A 21,757-nucleotide genomic window follows, 5' to 3' on the forward strand; every position below is an offset into this window, starting at 1 on the left:
GAGGCCTTGTCTTTCACCAACAATTTCTCCTCCCCCTGCAGAAAGCATGCTTCTGGAATGTCAACGGGCTCATGATCTCCTTCCTGGCCCTGTCAGTCCACGTGCTTAGACCTGTGGTTTCCGGAAAGCTGTTCTTTCTCAGGGAGCAGCCCCTGGGGACCAGATTATTCTGGTATCGTCAGAATTTGACAGATGTTTAACCTGACCACCAGCTTTCCTAGAGTGCAGCATCTCCTGTACTATACATAGAATCACAGAGTGCTGGCCCGGTGGTGTTTGGCTCCGTGTTTACCTTCTTTAATACACAGCTGAAGCCAGGACAGAGGGAATAGTACTTTGGGCCACGCTGCTTCCCTGGGGGTTAGATAGCAGGATGGAGTAGAAATCTTGCTCTGAATTTCCCAGGCCTAGAAAAGTTTTTTGGAAAGGCACAGGAAGTTCAAATTTCTTTTCTTTTCTTTCTTTTTTTTTTAGAAGTTCATATTTCAATCACGTTTCTTTCCTTCTTTTTGGAAGGATGATCTCAAATTCTTTGCATCTCAATGAGGTTATGACCCAAAACGTTGGGCATGTTATGACTCTACCTTCTCCAAATATTTGAAGCAGGTATTTATGGGGTCCTTCTCTATCTAGACCACTGCCTCCAGGTCTCATTTCTTCCCCGAAGCACTTGCAAATGTTGCTGTTATTTTAATTTAATGTATTTTATTTTATTTTACAAATGACCAGTAACCCTTTGTTCTTATAAGATATTTCCCTTATAGGAGGGTAAGACTGCGAGGTGAAAGGTAGGTCTTTTCAAACTTCCCAATGGTTAAATCTCCCTATTAGGAGCAGAACAGACTAGGTCACTGCAATCTCAAACCCATTGTTTGAGGAGAGCAGGATTGCTAACTCGGAGAAGCCCTCAGGTGGCCAAATCCAAAATTTTTTTGTAAACCATAATGCATAAACTAATAGCTTTTCAGACCCCTCCTCACATACCTGTGAGGGAACTTAACGCCAGATAAATCTTTAAAATTTAATAAGACTATTTATTAATTTCCTCTCCCCAGTCCCCACCAAGATCAGGAAATGCTAAGAATTTTACATTTAAAAACACTCTGACAGCATATATTTGTATCACGGAGCCATCTATTCAATTTGATCTTTTAGGTTTAGCCCTAAAAAAAAAAAAAAAGATGAAAAACTGAATTGTTTCTGCTTCCTCACGTTGAGAGATGACTATCTTATGTTTGGTTCTTGGCATGTGTTTTATTTAGCCTTTCTTCCTGAATAAAGCATGGCTGAATGAGGAGAAATAGTATTAGGGTACCTTGAGCTTTGCTGCTTAGAAAAAAAAGCCTCCACAGAGTTGTCTAAAGAGACTTCAAATGCTATTCCACAGAATAATTCTTCTTGGCCTACAAACCCCACATGGATCAGCAAAACTCTGTACCTGGTAATTCTGACCTCTCTTTTCTAGTGCCTCTTGGGTACTCCACACATGCACCAGCCTTGCTTGCATTAAATTCGTCATTCATTCATTCATTCATTCATTCAAGAAGCATTCACCTAGTGCCTCCCCTTTTGCCAGGCACTATGCTAGGGCTACAAAGATAATCTCTGCCTTCTCAGAGTTCCTGTACTAGATTTTAAAATTTTATGAGGCACTAACATTCTGATAAACAAACAAAAGCCTAGATCGACATATAAAGGATTTATTTTCAGTACTCCATGAGATTTTTTTTAATATCTTCTTTGCCTAATTGCTTAGGGAAAATTGAAGAGGAAGGAAGCTAATATCTATCAAACACCTATCATGTGCAATGCATTTTCTCATCTATTATTTAATTTTTCAACTCTATGAGGCAGGTGGAATTGTCCCCATTGTTATGGGTAAGGAAATGAGACCCAGATAAATGGAGCAAACTTACCCAGGGTCATACAGCTACGAAATCATAGAAGAGAGATTTGAATGCAACTCCACCTCCAGAAGCCCATGTCAATAGGCCAATACCGAGTTATCATGTGGATAAAGCATGTATTTTTAATTTTTTAAATTAATATTTAAATTTTTAAATTATTTATTTCCTTAAGTAATTAATTGTTCTTTTAAAGTAGGCTCCACACCCAGCATGGAGCTCAGAACAAGGCTTGAACTCGTGATCCTGAGGTCAAGACTTGAGCTGAGATCAAGAGTCACACACTTAACCAACTGAGCCACCCAGGCACCCACTTTAAAGCATTTTTTATAAAGGGGGAGGGCAGGATTATGAGGTTGGAATTTTGTCCCTTGTGTCTGGTTGTTGGTGGCGATGAAGTGTCCACCAGTTTTCTCCAGAATCTGAGAGCCTCTGCCTCTGCCTTCTGTTTTTAAGCACCTGGCATTAGCATTGCCTCCCCACTCACTGGGTTATAAACTGCTGAGGGCAGATTCTCCCTCTTTGAGCCTAGCAAGAGGCACAGGAAGATGGGCTCCAGTCTTTGGGTAGAAGATACCAGTGGGTCCTCAACTGGGGTGAGAGTGGGAAGGAGTCTTTGAATGGTAGCACAGCCTCGTCCCTTTGGCTCTGGCCATTTGCACAGGTGGAGACAGCCTGGCATGTAGCAACAGTTGTTCCACTGCTGTCAGGGAAATGATTCATGTGGTGTTTTGAGTGATATAGATGATGCTATAGTGGAAGGATTGGAAGAAAGCCCTGTCTGTCCTAGAGTCTGGTGATAGCTTGGTGGCCCTGGAAGGGAGAGATGTGGGAGTTGGGAGAGACCAAGTCAGCTTCAGGCCCCGTGAGGAGCCTGGAGCACCGAGATGGGAAGGGATTTTCTCAAGGACCCTTGGACAACTGATGGCATGGTGCCAACCAGAAAGAGTAGTAGGAGACTGTTGGCTTTTCGAGTTAAGAAAATCCAGTAGTCTCCCCTTATCCCGGTTTCACTTTCCATGGTTTTAGTCACCTGTGATCCACCTGGAAACAGATGATCCTTCTTCTGACCTATAGGGACATCATCCATGGCCTAATACTATATCTTAATGCCACGTCATTCCTGTCACTTCATATCATCACATCGGCATGTTATCATCGCATATCGTTGTAAGAAGGGTGAGCACAGTACAATAAGATATTTTGAGAGAGAGCGGTGACATTCACGTAACTAACTTTTATTGCAGGATGTTGTTACCAGTTGTTATATTTTATTACTAGTTATTGCTCATCTCTTACTGTGCCTAATTTACAAAGTGAACTTTATCATAGCTATTTAGGGGGCAAGATGGGGGAGCTTTCCTTGACCCTCTTAGGGGCCCTGGTCAGGTCTAAAAATTAAACAGATGAAGACAGATTATCAGGAGAAAGTCATCCATATTTATTTAATGTAAGTATTACATGATATGGGAGCCTTCCAAAGAAAATAAAGAAACAGCCCTAGGTACTTTTATGCTAGATTTGAAAATGCAGCATCGTGGAGGAATATGGCAGGTTAGGACTTTGAAGTTAGTGTAGTGAACTGGAAAACTGAATGAGGCCTGTTTGTTTTGATTGTACCTGGTACCCTTTTGTCTTCAGAGGTAAGGGTGCTGCTTTGCTCCGGGTATGGGAGGGGCCCCTCTTATAGGAGGGATTTAAGGCGCCTGATTTAGGGAAGTAGGGGGAGGAGCAGGAGGAGGAGGGGGAGGAAGTGGTAGGGGAGTATGAGGAGGAGGAGGAGGAAGAGGAGGAGGAGGAGGAGAAGGAGGAGGAGGAGGAGGAAGTCAGAACGACTCTCCTGCTCTGCTGGCTCTACTGTTTTCTGAGACTCCCTCAGCTTAGAATATTCCAGCTGCCATCATTTGGAGGAGCATGTCCAGAACCACATCATATTTCTAGCAGATCAAGATGAGCACTAGGAAACTGAGTCCAGCCTTGAGGAGGTGGCATCTGCTGGACTGACTGGTCGTGTGGTAGTACCAGAGAGGCTGGGTATCTGAGATTGACTCAGGGGTCAGGGTCATTAGGTGGGTGGTCAGCCTACTCTTGTTCCGAAATCATGGTCATTTGCCATGGTCATGTGTTAAAGCTTATCATTTGGAATTTTCTAATGTCAGAGGCCTTTCAAGGTCTGACTGAAGTGGGGGGAGGCAAAGGCAAAGTCTTGTTCTCTTCTAGTGATCATTCTTGTTACTAAAAGCACACGGGGTGCCTGCCCACGTGGCTGACCACTTCCTGGCCTCCCCTTATGCACTAGAAGACAGGAATAGGCCAGTACTGGGAGGGCAGAAGGAGGCTAGTGGTGACTTACATGCAGTGGTGTGAGGCTGTGACCATACCTTCAAATGATCCTGGGAGCCAGCCAGGTTTTATAAATGTGACAGTCAAAATGACATCAGGGTGTGATGGGGTCATGGTAAAGTGAGAGTCCATTTCCCATCTAAAGACAGCAGATGCATCAGCTCCTGCCAACTGTTAGCATACAAAGCATGACCTGGTATTGCCAGATCTCCTCATTTTTTCTTTAAAGAGAAACCAGAGATCCAGATTTTTAGGTGAAGTCTGGTTGTTGTTGTTGTTTTTATTATTATTATTATTATTATTATTATTATTCTGGTAAAAGAGACATAATATTTATCATTTCAGCCATCCGTAGTGTACAATTCAATGGCATTAACTACATTTACAATGTTATGTAAGCTATCTATACCCGAAACTTTTTCATCACCCTCAACAACTGTGTACATCAAATAATAACTCCTCCTATCCTCCCTCCCTCCTATCAGATACTAATAATATAACTCTTCCTATCCCCCTCCCTCCAGCCCGTAGTTACCTCTCAGTTTCTATGAATTTGCTGGTGCTAAGCACTTCATATAAGTGGAATCATGCAATATTTGTCTTTCTGTGTCTGGCTTATGAAGTATGTTTTTTAAGTGCTGATAACTAATTCGTGTGTATGTGTCTTTACTGATAGTCTATTTTTTGAAACTGTGGATCAGATAAAACTTCAGTTTGAGGCTTCTGGGGAAGGGAAAGTAGAAGTGAATTCCAGCTCTCCTGCGGCAATTGGAAAGCCCTCGCCAAAGGCGCAGGGCAGCAGAAATGAGCTAGGAGGCTGGTCTCTCTGAGGAGGAAATCAGACCAGTGCTCCAAGGCAAAAATGGTGATGATTTGCCTCACCCAAAGGGCTGGGTAAAAACACAGATGCCTGGACGCCCACTTGGACTACCTTAACTGGACTCTCCAGGGGTGGGGCCCAGGTTCCTATCTTTTCACCTGGCTTCCCAGGTGAGACCAGCGATCAGTTTTTGGGATCGTTAGGAGAGAAGAACACCAGGCTGTGGGAACCTCCAAGCAGAGCCTCTTGCTTGGAGCCACACTCTTGTCAGAGCAGATTTATTATGTGTTTGCTGTATACTGGTCCAGTGTGCAAGTGGAAGCAGTTGGGAGCTCAGCCACTCACCCGTCAGATTGAGGAAAGAGGCCGGGCTGAGGTTGGGGCTCATAATTCGGATTCATTTAAGATCTTAAAAAAATATACTCCAACCCGGGGGTGGGGGATGGAGGGGGGGGGGCAGACCCTGGTGGAATGTGAGGTGGAACCATGCTGATGATCCTACTTCTTTTGGTTTTTTGGCCTTCAGCTCAGGGCACTGGAGGAGGCTTAGGGTGGCCTGGCTTGACTTCTTTCTTGTCTTTGTAGCATTGGCAGCATTATTGCAGGTGCCTGGCAACTCTGTGGAATCAAATCTAAGTCTTCAGGTTAGCATGCTAAGACCCCTACTCCTTGCCATTTCTTTCTATGCAGTCTGTCTCTTGTTCCCTTCCAGCCTTGTCTCTTTGCTTTGACCAATCTGGTTCCTTAATTCTCTCCTTGAAGATACACTCGCCTCTTGGGGAATAAGCCTTAGGCCTCCAAGAATGACATTAGCAAGATGGTGGGTTGGGAAGCTTTAGACCCTCACGCCCCACAGAAATGCTAAGTAAATTAGAAACCAGCTAAAATAATGTCTTTAAAGGAGTTCTAGAGATTAGTCAAAGATAGCAACCAGGCAAACACCCAATCAAGAAAAAGCCCCATTCAAAATGGTAGGAATTTCATGGCCTTTTTACTTATTTGTCCTACCCCCTACTATTTCCCCCATGCTGTGCTCCCAATGGCCAGTTACTTTCTGTGAACCAAATTTGCAACACTTTAACCTCATTGTATTTTTTTTAAACATTTAACCCATTTATTCATGAGGGGGGGAAGAAGGGGTAGAGGTGGAGAGAGAGAGAGAGAGACAGGGAGAGGGAGAAGTAGGCTCCATGCAGGGAGCTAGATGCAGGACTCATCCAGAACTCCAGGATCATGCCCTGTGCCTAAGGCAAACGCCTAAGCGCTGAGCCACCTAGGCATCCCCTCATTGTATTTTTGTACACTAACTATGAACAATCCAAAAAGGAAATTAGGAAAAACAATTCCATTTACAGAAGCATCAATAACAAAATACCCAGGAATAAGTTTAACCAAAAATGTGAAAGACTTCTACATTGAAAACTACAAAATATTGCTGAAAGAAATTGAAGAAGTCATAAATACCTGAAAAGACATCTTGTGTTGGTGGATTGGAAGACTTAATATTGTTAAGATGGAAATACTACCAAAAATAATCTACAGATTCAATGCTATCTCCATCAAAATTCCAGTGATACTATTTGCAGAAATAGAAAAATGGAAAATAGAAAAATTCATGTAGAATTTTTAAAAAAGATTTTATTTATTTATTCGTGAGAGACAGAGAGACCGAGAGAGAGAGAGAGAGAGAGATTGGCAGAGACCTAGGTAGAGGGAGAAGCAGGCTCCCTTCAGGGAGCCCGATGTGGGACTCGATCCCAGGACTCCGGTATCAGGACCTGAGCCAAAGGCAGATGCTCAACAGCTGAGGCACCCAGGTGTCCCACACTTCTTGACTTTAAAACTAATAACAAAACTGTAGTAATCCTGACAGTATGGTGTTGGCATAAAGACAAACATATAGACCAATGGAATAGAGAACCCAGAAGTAAACCTTCACATATGTGGTCAAATGATTTCAACAGGGATGTCAAGGACAATGGAAACATTTTCCTTTAAAAAAAAAAAAAAAAAAAAGTTCTTTTAGAGCAGTTTTAGGTTTGCAGCAAAATTAAGTTGAAGGTACAATTTCTTCCTACCCTTCTTACCCCCACTCCTCAGCATACACAGCCTCCTCCATCGTCAGCACCCCCACCAGACACCAGAGTGGTGGATTTGTTACAGTTGAACTTACATTAACACATCATGATCACACCAGTCTTTTCAACAAATGGTGTTGAGAAAACTATAAACCATAGTGGTAGCTTTGTTAAAATTGATGAACCTATATTGACCCATGATTATCGCTAGCCTTTTCAACCAACGGTGTTGGGAAAGCTGTAAGACTGTAAGAAGAAAACATAGGGAAAATGCTTAATGATTCCAGATTTGGTAATGATGGCAATGATTTTTCAGTTGTGGTGCTAAAAGCATGGGCAACAAAAGAAAAAAATAGATTCATTGGACTACATCAAAATGAAACATTTCTGTGCCTCAGAGGACATTATCAATAAAGTGAAAAGGCAATTCATGGAATGGGAGAAAACATTTTCAAATTATATATCTGACAAGGAGTTGATATTAGAATATATAAAGAATCCCTACAGCTGAACAAGAAAAAGACCCTAATTTACAAATGAACAAAGGACTTGAACAGGTATTTCTTTGAAAAATATATACAAACAGTCAATAAGCACATGAAAAGATGCTCATCATCAGGGAAATGCAAATTAAAACCACAGTGGATTCCACTTCATGCTCATTAGGATGGCTATGGAAAAAGAGAAAAGAAAGAAACAAGTGTAGGCAAGGATGTGGAGAAATTAGAACCCTTGTGCGTTGCTGATGAAATATAAAATGGTGCAGTCATATGGAAGACAGTATGGCAGTTCCTCAACAAATTAAAAATAGAATTACCATATGATCCAGCAATTCTACTTCTGGCTATTTACCCAGAAGAATTGAAAGCAGGAAGTTAAAACAGATATTTGCATACCCGTGTTTATAGCAATTATTCACAATAGCCACAAAGGAGAAAGCAATCCAAGTATCCATCTACAGGTGAACGGATAAACAAAATGTGATGTACACATGAAATGAAATACTATTCAGCCTTAAAAGGAAAGGAAATTCTGACCCATGCTATACATGGATGAACCTTGAAGATACTATGCTAAGGGAAATAAGATAGTCCGCGAAAAGAGATCCTATATGATTCCACTTATATGAGGTCTTGATGTGTCTTTTTTTTCGGACACCAACCGATTCTCCGATTCTGTAACACCAACTGAGTATCCTACGATTCAATTTAATTCTGACTCTGACTACTTGGCGTTAATGCAGACCAACCCCACAAGTTAAGGGCTCAGTTCCACAAGACTGCCTCCACTTCAGATGCTATTTGCAAGTCTTGGGGGCTAGCCAAACTTCTCACAGACTAGTTATAAATTGAGGGTGCCTACAACCCCTACTCAGGTTCTATAATTTGCTAGAGTGGCTCACAGAACACAGGTAAACATTTTACTTACTGGGAAAGTGACTTACTTTCCTCGTTTATTATAAAGGATACAATTCAGGAACCGCCAAATAGAAGAGACGTGGGGGCGTCTCTGGACATGCCACCCTCCAGCCCTGATGTGATGTGTTTACTGTCCAGGAAGCTCACCAAATTTCCTTGCTCGTGTGTTTTTATGGAGTGTCATCTCTAGCTCCCGTTCCCTCTTCAGAGGTGAGGGGGAGGATGGAGCTGAAAGTTCTCAAAGTCTAATCACAATTTTCTGGAGATTAGCCCATCATCCTAAGACCATCAGGCCTTGCTCTGAGTCACCTCAATAGCATAAATTCAGGTGTGAGGAGAAGGGGTTCCTTATGAGTAACAAAAGATACTCCTATCACTCAGGAGATTCCAAGGGCTGTTAGAGCTCTGTGCCCAGAACCAGGGGCCAAGAGCAAATCTATTTTGATTCTATCAGAGGTACGAGGAATACTCAAATTCATGGAGACAGAAAGTAGGATGGTGCTTGCCAGAGAAGGGGTGGCGGGTGGGGGGTGATGGGGAGTTAGTTGTTGATGAGTATAGAGTTTCAGTTTGGGAGGATGAGAAATGTTCTGGAGATGGGTGCACAGCAATATGAATGGACCCAATGGCACTGGACCACACAGCTAAAAATGGTTAAAATGGTAAGTTTTATGCTATGTATAGTTTACCACCAAAAAGAGAGAGAGAGAGATCCACTGCCTGTGAGGTGTTTCCTTCTGGCTGGGTACCTGCTTACCCCCTTGCCATCAACTCATCAGTCTGCCTGGTGGAGTGCATTCTGGGCCTTCTGTGTGCTAGCTGAGTTCCCTGGGATACTGGCCTGAAGGGTTTGTGTTTCCCCCCCCTTCCTTATCTTTTCTTCTGTCCTTTACCCCTCTTTCTCCTCCTCGTCTTTTGGCTACATGGGAAACTTGTCAGAGGACTGGAGATTTGACTAATACACCTCTCCTATACCTCAGAGCAGAGCTCTGGGTGTAACAGGTGCTTACAATGGAAGGACAAATTAATACATGGGAATTAAGGTGACTACTTAGTTGAGAGCTCAGGTCGTTGGAGGAAGGGACTGTCATACCTGGATTTGTCCTTTTGATGTGATTCACTCTCATCCCTGCAATGGAAAGAGCTATGCAGTCCTTACTGTGTGCCTTGAACCGTGCCGGACCCGGGGGGTTGAGAACACCATCTTTAGCTCTGCTGTGTTCCTTCGGACAAGTCCTTAAGTCTTCTGCCTTTTAATTTCTTCTTTGTAAGCTGGAGATAACATGGGCTATTGAAGATGGTAAAGGGGGGGGTTAAGTGAGGCAAGGGGAGAGCCCCTTCCTCCAAGAATTGGTCAGACATAAAAAATGCTAAATGAAGAACAGATGCTATCAGTATTGCCATCAATAAAGGTAATTGCTTCTGTGTGCAGGGGCTCTTGATCTAGAAGGAGTGGCCAACACTTAAATGCTCATAGTACCACCATGTGTCAGGCTCACAGATGTATGTGCCTGGGGCATTAGAGGTCACAGCATGTGGGAGGACATTACCCCAGAGTGAGCGCAATGGGCAGCAAGCTGGACAGCTTCCCCGAGGAGGTGATTTTGATGAGCTGATTCTTCATGAGTGCAGTGACCAGGAGTTGGGTGACTCGGGACGGTGGGCCATTCCGGGAAGTCTCCAGGCAGTATCGTAATGGGGACTTGTCCCACTAGAGAGCTACTCAAACTAAAAGCTGGATATAGGTGCCGGGAGGTGGGGGTATTTTCCCAGCATATGGTGATGACATCACACCAAATGTGATAAAGGCTTTGGAGCCTCTGGGGTCACACAGATACCGGGAAACCACTACCCCCACACCTCAGTCCTCAGTCTCACAAACCTAAGGTTCTACTGGAGAAAGTGGGATGTCCAGGCCTCTTAGCTGGACACAGTCGTTTGCCACTGCCTGGCTCTTGATCTTTTCCCAGCAATGCTGTTAACAGGATGTCCTCTCCTGGACTTCAACTCCCTCCAACCCCCAACATGAAACAGTCCTGCGTGGATTGCAGGATAAGGGTTGGAACCCCATCAGGGATGATAAAGAACCCTATAGATAATGTGACAGCTGGTGTTTCCTCCTCTTTCTTCATTCTCTGTCTCCTGACTCCTATCTGGTCCCATTCCTGAACTTAACCCAATGGAGTGGCTCTCTTCTCATAGTTCTGAGGGACTAAGGGCCTTTTGCTTTACTAAACCATTCAGAGGTGGGAGGCCTTCCTGTGGGCTCTGGCTGTCCACCTGGATTCTTCTGCTTTCTGCCCTTATTCCAGGCATCTTTCCTTTTTTAAGCTGTGCAAAAACATTAGCTCAGCTTCTCAGCCCCACACAGTTCAGAATGAGGCCTTGCTCGGCCTGAGGGCAGTGGTTTTACACTTCAGCTTAGAGGAGATGGGAGGCAGCGCTGGGCTTTACTTGCTTACGGTCTTCTTGGAATTGGTGTGTCTTAGAACCTCATAATGGAGCAGTGTTTGCTTTGGCTCCTGTCTGATTCCTTCTCTGGAGAGGGGGTGAACACAAGTCCCTTTCATTTTCAGGAGACTGCTTCTGATTAGACAGTTCTGCTGGCTTGAGGGGTGTGGTGGGTGTGGTGGGGTGCTGGAATGAAGGTGGAGCAAAGGTAGGAGTTGTTTTTTTCTTTTTCTTTTTTCCCCTTTTCCTCTCCTGGGAATTCCTGCTTTCTGCCCCAAATGTCTGTGTTGGCATCCCTGGGTCTCCTCTGATGGCTCTGGAGGCAGCTCTCTGTACACAAGGCTATTCGTGGTGTCCATCTATTTGGAGGAAGTAAGCAGCCGTGAGTCATCATATTAAAGCAGGGCCCATTCCAATGGGCGTTTGTTTGGGGTGGTGGCTGCCCCTTAAGCAATCTGTGTCTCCTCAGACCTTTGCCCTGGGCTTCTGGTTCAGTGCTGGACATGTTTGTGGAACCACTCAGTGCTCACCCAGGGGACCATTTCTTCTCTCTGGAGGAGCCAGGCAGGAATACAGATCTCTCTCTCTCTCTCTCCCACCAGCCCTGCCTAGGACACCTAGGGAAGACAACAGCTGAGGATCGTCTCTTGGCTTCTTGAGGGCAGCGGAGAGCTGCTGTTAAACGTGGGCCATAAACCTCCAGCATCAGAACCACCTAGGGTGTTGGTTAAAAATGCAGATTCCTGGGCTCTAGGACAGACCCAAGGAATTAACCTCTCTGGGGGTGGGTCTGGGGGGGCAGCTCAGGAATCTGTGTTTTTGATTACCTGTCAGGGATTCTGATGCCTACTGAAGTTTGAGAACTCCTAGTGTAAAAGCCATGGAACCCAGACTCCGCTCTGCTGGCTGCTGTGTTGGGGGCATCCAGCAGGACACCTGCCCTCTTTGGGCATCAGCTCTGTTATCTGGGTTGCTACCAGAGTTAAGTGAGGGAGAGTGTGGAAGCTCTTGAAATAAATAAGGCCAGCACATAAATGGCTCCCGAGGCCACACCTACCTTCTCCCTCCTTACCATACTCAGCCTCTGCAGCACTCTTGGTGACATCTTTAGATCTCACCCACTTTCCTTCATCTCTGCTACCGTCTCTGAAATCTTTGCTGGCAGATCCCCCCTCCCTAGTGCCATACTAGGGGACTGAAGCAGCCCCAGCTGTATCCACTCTCTCAGCTGGTGAGCTAGCTGGGGCCAGTGTCACCGCCCTCCTGCAGAGAGATCAGCCCCCACAAAGGCCTTGCTCAGAATACATGGGCCCGAAGAGGCCACGCCTTGCACACAGCAGCCACTGAGGATATTCGGGTGGGGTGATGGATTTTTGGGGCTCTGGTTTTACACTTCAGCTGTGGGGCATTATCTTCTCATTGCTGAAAGAAGATTCCAGGGCATTTTCTGTGATTATTACCTAATAATGTCAGCTGTGGCCTCAGATAGGGGTTGGGGTGAGGGAAGAATGTGGCTCCACTCAACTCTCTTACTAATCTTTTCACCTTCTGTGTGTAAATAGGCCCCCTGAGAAGATTCCCTCCACCTCTATCCTCAGTTCTTGAAGCCTTTGAAGCAGGTGTTCAGGAAGAGCAGCAGGTGGTTAAAGCCTGTCTCTTCCGGGCTGCCTGAGGGGGGCTGCTTGAGGGGGGCGGGACCGGTAAAGATCCGGACTCTCTGGTTTCTGGAGTGACTTCCTCTAACCCATCTCCACCCCTGTGTCCTGAGTGGCCCTGGAGTGTCTTTGTCCCTGTCACCAATCTGTCTGTTCTGAGACAATCTCAGTCCCCGGCCTGCTCTGTGGCCCTGGGGCAAGCATCTCAACAACCCTCGCTCTGTTTGTGGAGTGAGACAGTCCTCCTTGCTACTGTTGGGTTCTCAGGCTGTTGTGGGGGGGAGATGACGTTGTGTTCTCAGAGCCCACATCATTGGCTGGAGGTTTATTTAGAGGGACTTAAGGCCACATTGTCCCCTCCCTTTGGACTGCCTCCTGATTCACTGTCCAGAAAGGACTTTGATAAGATGTACAGAGTAAATATGTTAGCCATTGTATGATGACGCAAACACGTTCCTCAGTTGTATAACAAATACATCGCAAAGGATTCCAGCAGGCCCTGGGTCATCTGGAGTCTCAGACCCTTTCCCCATCACTCTGTAGGGTTCTGTGGGAAGACAGCAGGGCTGGGAATGGGAGCATCAGAAATCCCGATGTTTACTTCCCTGCTCTGAATTCAGCAAGTTGCTTTAACTCAGGGAATGGAGAACACCGCATGCCCCTCAGAGGGCTGTGTCATTTCACCAGGACTTCAGGCATCCTGCTGTTGGCCTCCCCGGGTTTGTCTTGCTGCTCAGATTATATGTTGTGAAAACATTGTCTTTTAAGTGCCTTTAAGAAAAAAAGACTCTGGGCTTGCTCAGGGACCCTCAAGGAATAAAACAGCTTTCCTGTGCACAAATAATGTCCTATCTCTTTTGTGAAGTGTGATGTTGCACTTGGCTTGAGGACCACAGTCTCCATTTGCAGACCTTGACATTTTTACCTTTAGAGCCAGCTCTTCATTTCAAAATGAGCTCTGGTCATTCTGGCCATGGGAACCTGTCCCAGAGCTTCTGGGTTCTGGAGTATTTCTGCTGATTTGAGCCTCTTGAACTGATCCATTCTGCAGCTCCAGGAGTCCTGCAGAAATTCTGATTCCTTTTGATTCCCAGAAGGGGCTTTTGTCAAGGGTTGGCACAAACCACCTTTTCAGTTTATATGTGTCTAGGATGATTCCTTTCTTCAATGTAGGTGAGTATCAGTGGTGGCACAGCCCAGAGCTGATTCCGTCCTCACCATCAGGAGATAGGGCCCAGAGTGAGAAACTTTTCTTCTGAGAAACTGGTCTTGTTCTTGCCAGTTAGCTAGTGGCAGTGACAAGCAGGGACTGGTGGGGCTTGGGCTATCCTTGTGAAGACACTTCCTTTTTTCTCACCAAAGTTCCTCAGAGAAGAGGGTACCCCATTATCTGTCCCTGGAATAGCTAGCTCTGTATTCTCATGCTGCTCCACAAAAACCCATGGCCTTTCCTGGGGTGTCCTCACCCTGGGCCAGATCTCTGTCCCTTGCAAATAACCCGCACAGGCCCCTGGGCTGTCCCGTCTTTGTCTTCTTGAATCCACCTTGTTCTGAATCGTATTCCCTTCAAGCAGCCTCCCCATATCTCTCCAGTTGATAGCAGACAAATGAGAGCCAGTGAAGGAAGGCTCTCATCCTCTTGGCCTGTCTCAGGTAGTACAGCCTTGGGTTGGTGGCCACACGCTCTGTGTCTAGGGCTCAGTGCTCTTGCCCTATATGGTCCGCTCTTGGAGCTATGGGTTTATTTTGAGAGTGCAGCACAACCTTTGCTTTTTTTGCTGCACAAATGTTTATTGAGCATCTGCTTTATTCTACGCATCACTCTGAGTGCTAAGGATGAAGCGGTGAATGGGAAAGAAAAGGTCTCTGAGTTCACATTTAAGGGAGGAGACATGAAACTGTAAGGCAGCAACTAATGGAGTGACTAATGGTGAAAATACCAGGCCAAGTAGGAGGGGAGGCATCTTTACAGCAGGATATTGGGAGATGTTTTTGTGTAAGTAGGTCCCTAAGTAACTCCCTAATCACCAGGCCAGACCTGATGGTGCTGCTTTCTTGGGGCAGTGTTAGATATGGGTGGCTAATTGTTTTCCTCATGTGAGGCTTAGATTTCTTTCTCTTTCTAGATTTCTCATGAGGATCACAAGGCAAGGTTAGTTAACTTGTCAAGTTGGCTTCCTAGGAAAGAGCTGCTTGGGCCCACCCTGTTTCTGGAGGCACACCCTGAAGGAAGAGGAACTGGGTCTTTCCATGGTAACCCATGAAAGTAGTAACTCTTCTAGGGCCTGCCCTGTGAGTAATCACCTGGGTCTGAAATCAGAAGGGGCAGGCTGTCACTAAGTTCAGCTAGATTTAGAAGAAAATTTGGGATGGGTAGTGACATTGATTGTATGTGAACTACCTTTAGGGATGACAGCAAGTGCTTTGGACTCTTTTACCACCATCTGTACCCAGGACAGTAGGTGTATCCATCAGCTGCTGTGTGGGGGCATCTGGGATAGAGTTGGTGCGAAGCACCAAAGCAGCTGAATAGAGCAGTGCACATGCCTACTTCCAATGGGAAAAACCAGGAGAAAGTGAGGTCTGTGCTCTGCCATTTTGACTGGTCTGGTGGTTCAAAAGCTGCCCCTGGTTTCCTTTCTTTCACAACTGAGTCATGGGGGAGTTATGGAAGCCTGTAGTCTTTGGCCATCAGCATTGTCAGCAGAGGGAGGGACCTTTGAATGGTGAAGCCAGCAGTGACTTGGGCTTTTAGTGGAGAGGAAGGCAGGGGAGGCTTTATGTCTACTCTCATATAAGCCTAGACTGACCCTTTGTAGATGTCACCAGGAGGATAATGTCAAGAGGAACCCCAACCCTGAGGAAAAGGAGTGTGTGTACCAAGAGTGTCCTGAGTCGATGACTGAAAATAGGCACAGATATGAGGCTCAGTTAAAAAAAAAAAAAGAAAGAAAGCCCTTTGTCAGCATCACCCCCCTTTTTTTTCATTAAAAAAATTCCCTGTAGCACTCAAACCCCTCCCCTAAACTTAGCATCTTCTCTGTTTACAGCCTAGGGTACCTCTGCTCTTCAGCTACATTGCACCCCCCAAAGATGAGGAGGAAACCCAGCACCAAGGCTGTAGGTCAAGATCAAGGTATATTAGATAGCTTATAAGCTTAGTGATGTGAGCTCTTTGTCTCCTCCCTTTCTTTTCAGTACAACCATTTAGTGCTCAATCTACACCGAGTGTAGGTTTGAGGGTGGGAAGTCCCATATTCCAATGGCCTCCATGTCTGATCTTCAGAGTCCTTTTTTTTTTTTAAAGATTTTATTTATTTATTCATGAGGAACACAGAGATGTGTGAGAGAGAGGCAGAGACACAGGCAGAGGGAGAAGCAGCTCCATGCAAGGAGCCTGACGTGGGACTCGATCCCAGGACTCCAGGATCACGCCCTGAGCCAAAGGCAGGGGCTAAACCTCTGAGCCACCCAGGGATCCCCTGATCTTCAGAGTCCTAAATTTGAGATCTACTCTGTCATTCCACCTCACATCTGCTTTCTTGTGGTGGTAAACTCTCAGAATACAGCTAATTGCTACTGTGCCCAACCTGTTTGCTGTAGAGGAGGCTGTAAATATTTGAGTTAGGTCTGAGCTGCACAATTCTAAGAATTACTCTTTATTTAGAAGGTATTTCCCAGGACACCTGGGTGGCTTAGTGGTTGAGTGTCTGCCTTTGGCTCAGGGTGTGATTCCAGGGTCCTGGAATCGAGTCCCACATCGGGCTCCCTGCAGGGAGGCTGCTTCTCCCTCTGCCTATGTCTTTGCCTCTCTCTGTGTGTCTCATGAATAAATAAATAAAATAGAATAAAGAAGATATTTCCCAAGCACCATCTCTTCCCTTGGCATTATTCTGAGTGCCATGTGGGGAAGGGTCAAACAAAGCAATATCAATCAACAACCCTGTCCTCAAGGTGCTAATGATCTATTTGGGAAAACAACAACACCCTGTCTAGAAAAAAAATCCAAAACTAAGTATCATATAAGAATAAGAAATCCTATAGGGTCTAAGTAGTAAACAAAATAGACTATGTCTGGAGATACCTCTCACCTCCAACAGTTAGACCAAGAGGGAGGTGCTTGAATTATAGAATGGAACATATAAGACTGGAGGAATTATCAGGTGTTTGAGGACAGTCACTTCTGTGACATTTACCCTACTTATTGGATTTGGAGTCAACTAGTCATGGGCTTGAATCCCAGTCTTGCTATTAGAAGCTGAGTGACCTTGGGCAAATTACAGATGTTTTGTCATCTATAAAAACCAAGTTAGACATGATGATGGCAACTTTAGGGGGTTATCATAAGGATTATATGAAATAATGTGAAAAATCATTTAGCACACTGCCTAGCACACAGTAGGGACTCTTTATGCACCAGACTCTTACTTTCAGTTTGGCTAATACCCAAGACCTGATCATTTAACCTAATGGTTAGGAATACAGACTCTAGCACAGATAGCCTGAGCTTGACATCAAGCCTTATCACTTATTGCTATAGGACCTTGGGTAAGCTACTCAAATGTCATTTCCTCACATTTTCCCCCCACTGAATGCTCAGTTTTAAGATAAGGATTAAAAGATTATGTTTGGTAGTGCCATGGTGGCCTGGCATGGTGAGCTCCACATATCAGCTGCTATTACTGTTTTTTTCCCTAAGAAGCAAACTATCCTAATTTCTGTAGCTGCTGCTTCCTGCATTTCCCTAATCTCCCCCCTCACCCCCCAAGGACTGAAGAAGTAAGTCCAAGAGTGTCCAGGTAGTAGAAGCCATATCATATATTTGAGGATAGACCCTGTGAATGGGGAGGGAGCCCTAAGGAAGTCTTGAGTTGATGAGCTGTGACCACTGTGACCTTGCTCCCTGAATTCTTCAAGACTTCAGCTTAGCCTTTTAAATCCATAAACCCCTTTGGTGAGTGATTTCCTCCCAAATCAATGGGATTGTTTTGTTCCTGAGGGTCTGCCACCTTCTTAATCCTGAGTTGGCCTTTTCAAAAGAAGCCAAGGGCTTGGATTTGGGAATTTCAAAAATACAGTCATATGAGTGGGCGTTGCGTGCACATTATTGCTTACTATGGCATTTCCTGGGAGCTGCCTGGCATTCCTAGGTGGCTGGAGCTCACTTTAATAGTTCAACTGTTGTTTGGCTTCAGTGTTTCAGTGTCCTAACATCCACCCCATCCTCCTTGCTTCTTTTGGAAGCATCCACAGACTCAATGCCAGGATGCCCCTCTGAGCCTCCTCCACAAGTTCAGAGGTGGCTTTCCTGCAAAGTACCTTTACTGTGGCTAGTCCCTTACATTTGGGACGCTGGAGCACCCGTTTACATCATTTTACCCAGATGTAGGTGTAAAGAGATGTCTAAATGACATATTGAAGTGTATAAACGTGTTTCAATAGCACCATTTTTAGGGTGTTTAAATACCACACCAGTCCACATTGGGAATGGGCAATGAGTATTGAAGTCACTTCTGAGTGTTGCACATAATTCCCCACGTGTATGTGGTCCTGGGAGACAAAGCTTCAGTGGTGGCCTCCCTGACAGTGGCCATGCTATTTGTGCCTAAGACACCCGTGGTCAAGCCATACAGCCCCAGAAGTATGTGGGCATATTTAGTTATGGGATGGAAATTAGGCATACTGCATTTTTTAGCACATTTTAGTGCCCAAAATTCTGCATGGACTTAAATGACCCTTTGTGTGGTAACATTTTCTGACATTTGTCTGTGTAGTTTAACTTTTCCTGTGGTGCTACTTTAACTGTGGTACTCTGTGGACCTTAGCCTCAGATTAATATTTAGATAGTAAGACCATTTCTAGTGTACATAGAGATGTGTAGGTTCACATGTGTATCTCGTCACTCATCATATAAAAATACCCTTGTGGGGGTGGCATCGTGCTGTGCACTTTAAGATTGCTCACATGGATTGATGGACTTTAAGTGTGTGAAAACCTAGATTGAACGCCAGTGTATCTTTCGTGTGGCTCTAATATGCAAAGGGCCCTCAATCATTTGTTTGTTTGGTTTGGTTTAAAATAGCAAACTTTCTGTGAGAACTTTGCATTTATTTCCAGCAACATCTTTCCCCAGGTCTAGGTTCACAGCTATTCTGGTAGTGGAGTGATGTTCCTGACATGCCAGTTAGCCGAAGCCCGTTCATTCAACACCCATTTGTTGAGTGAGCCCCTGCTCTGTTTACCAGGCACCAGAGTAATGTCAGAAAAATTTCAGAACATCAAAGGAAGGATTAGAGGAGTTTAGGGCAAGGAGATCTCTCCTCACTAGGATAATCAGAGAAAACCCAGTAAAGGAGCTGTTGTTGAGATGAGCTCTGAAAGATTAAATGAGGGAGTCCTTTCCAAACAAGGAAGCTGCTTGCATAAAGGTAGAAACTAGACCGTGAAGAGAATGAAATCGTGACTCGTCCCAAGTCCAATCTGGCTGGAGTATCAGGGACACAGCAGGAAGTAGGCGGAGATGGGACTGGAGAGGTAGTTGAAAGTAGGTGAAGAAAGCCAAGAACAGCAGGCTGAGGGGTTTGGACTTCCTTCCTCCCTCTGAGAGGGCTGACTCGTTGGTGGTTCCCAAGCAGGGGTTTCATGGCCAGCACAGCGCTGAGGAACGAGCAGCACCTGAGTGCCTGGCGCAGGGCCATGGAGGAGAGCTCATAGACGCCCATTCAAAGTAGGCTCCAAGGAGGGCTTGGAGAGGTCAGGGACAGAGTGGATGTGAGAGTGCAGGGTCGGGGGTGACTGAGAGAACTGAGAAAGAGCAGCAAGGAAGGAACTGGGGAGGGTGATTTGTCCAACTGCCCTAAACAGACCATGCCTCCAAAGCCCAGTAGCTTCCCATGTCCGCCATTACTATGAGAGGGTGCGGGGGAGAGCTGTTCCTGCAGCACTCCTTAGGTGTGAAGCTTTCTGCTGCACAGTCCTTTCAAAGGAGCTAATTTAGACCCCAGAACAACCCTGAGAGTGAGATAGTATAACTAAGTAATACTATATTCCTTTTGTGGATTAGGGAATGGGCACGAGGTGGTAAATCCACTTTCAACTGACATATAATAATTGGTAGAGCTGGGATTTGAACTCAGATCTTTCTGACCCAAAGCCTGAGCCCTTAACCACTGTATTAGAGTGATGATATCTTCTAGGACTGTTGAGGTGGAAAGGAGGAAAAGTGAGGAGTTTCTTTTTAAATATACACAACATAGATGTGAATTCTTTGAGGAACAAGGTGAGCCTCCATTAGGTCATAAGGAGACTATGTCTGAAGTAAGACTTCAAGCCTAGGGGCTCTGTGGCAGAGAAAGCTGCCCACCCAGTTAGGGGACATTTTTTTTTTTTACCATTGGCTCCAGGGAGCCAGCTTCTAGGAGCCCTGAAATCCCAGAGACATGCCTGGCTCTGACCTGGTGACTGTGCCCAGGGGAAAAGAATGAGGCAATGGCCCAGGAATGGCCCAGCCCTGGCGCTGAGTGGGCTCATCTTTGTCTGACTAGCAGGTATGCCTGGGGCAGGAGTGGGCAGAGGAGGAGGTTGGGTGAGTGGGAACCTGTTTGCTGGGGTTGTTGCATCCTACCAAAAAGAACAGTGTCCACCTTACCAATGGCCAGGGACAGATGATAAGAATCCTAGCAAAGGATTCAGATGGGGACCAGTGGTCTGCCCCTGTTCCATTAGGACCAAAAACTTCACCATGGTGTTGACATAGAGCTCCCTGCCTTTTGTGGAAGCCCTAGGATCCTTGTTTAATGGTCTGGGCATATTCATGGCTGCACACCATTTAGAAGGGCAGCTATGTGCCATGGTTCTGACTCAGTGCCATGGGTTCTGTAGAAATGAAGGAGGGGGGTATTGAATGCTCCATTGTGGTTGGTGATGGGAATAGTGGTCCTGTGGATCTTAGAGCCAACATAACACATGTATTGTGTTGTGCAATGGATTAAATGTGGAAATCTTACCCTCTTGGATGCAGCCTGGTGGTTTTCTGGATTTCTCTTTGCTCTGCCAAATGCATAATAGGCAAGAATGACAAGTAATGGTTTTTTCCTGTTACCCAAACCCCTTAGGCTGCACCGATGTGTTTTTGACTGTGACATTTGTTCTGAAAGTACTCATGATCAGTGATTGCAACAGTGTTTAGATGTCACCCTTGGGTTTGCAGAAAGAGCAAAAATAAAATAGAATATGAACATTGAATATCCCAGCCTGCCTTTTCATCCTTGTGTTCATCACATATTTGTTAAACCCCTTCTTTGGGGTGAAGTGAACCATAGTGATTAGACTCATGGCTCTGGATTCAGAACTACTGAATAAAAACTGCTGTTTATTTATTTATTTTTTTAAAGATTTTATTTATTTATTCATGAGAGACACACACAGAGAGAGAGAGAGAGAGAGAGAGAGAGAGGCAGAGACGCAGGCAGAGGGAGATGCAGGCTCCGTGGAAGGAGCCCAATGGGACTCGATCCTGGATCCCCAGGATCACACCCTGGGCTGCAGGCGGCACTAAACCGCTGCACCACCAGGGCTGCCCCAAAACTACTGTTTAAATTCAAGCTCTGTTGCCTATAGCTGTGTAATCTGGGGTAAGCCATTTAACTTTTCTGCACTTCAGTTTCATCATCTGTAAAACTGAGACAATATTATACCTACACATCTTTTTCTGGGGTTGTTTTGAGGATGGAGACACTCCATGAAAAGCTCTGTACATTTTACTGATTAGTATTATGTGTTAGGTTCTAGAGATAAATGTGAGCCCTGCCTTTGTGGAATTTATAGTCTGGTTTGCGAGACAGATGTTAATTGAATAATCTTACAAGTATAAAACTACCTGTGTGGGGCCTGACTTTGAATGAGACATCAGAGAAAGCCTCCCTGAGCAAGTGGATTGTGCTCAGGCCTGAAGGAGATCTGCATTTACTCAGGGAAATGGAGTAAGGAAGGCTTCCTAGTCTGGTCAGAGGAAGCTGGTGCAAAATCCCCTGTGGTCCTTGGGCATGAAGGTGCTTTGAACATTTAAAAAAATATTTTATTTATTTAT

General features: G+C 45.2%; 1 protein-coding gene across 6 annotated transcripts in view; it reads left to right on the forward strand.

The window, feature by feature from the left end:
- Positions 1-21,757, forward strand: part of FLVCR2 (FLVCR heme transporter 2) — a 56,433-nt gene that overhangs the window by 5,446 nt on the left and 29,230 nt on the right. For 3 of the 6 annotated variants that reach the window (XR_004818182.2, XM_035720031.2, XM_035720030.2), the window contains exons 2-3: positions 42-172; positions 15,720-15,805. The exons of 2 other annotated variants lie outside the window; for them this stretch is intronic. Coding sequence is in view for 3 of the 4 variants with exons in the window: in XM_035720031.2 (XP_035575924.1) it covers positions 42-172; positions 15,720-15,805 (217 nt within the window). In the remaining variant the exon portion in view is untranslated. Of the gene's footprint in view, positions 1-41; positions 173-14,795; positions 14,822-15,719; positions 15,806-21,757 lie in introns of all 6 variants that reach the window. One more of the 6 variants, XM_025443991.3, reaches the window with a different exon arrangement.

Source organism: Canis lupus, chromosome 8, assembly GCF_003254725.2.
Source record: "Canis lupus dingo isolate Sandy chromosome 8, ASM325472v2, whole genome shotgun sequence".
In the NCBI taxonomy this organism is placed as follows: Eukaryota; Metazoa; Chordata; class Mammalia; order Carnivora; family Canidae; genus Canis; species Canis lupus.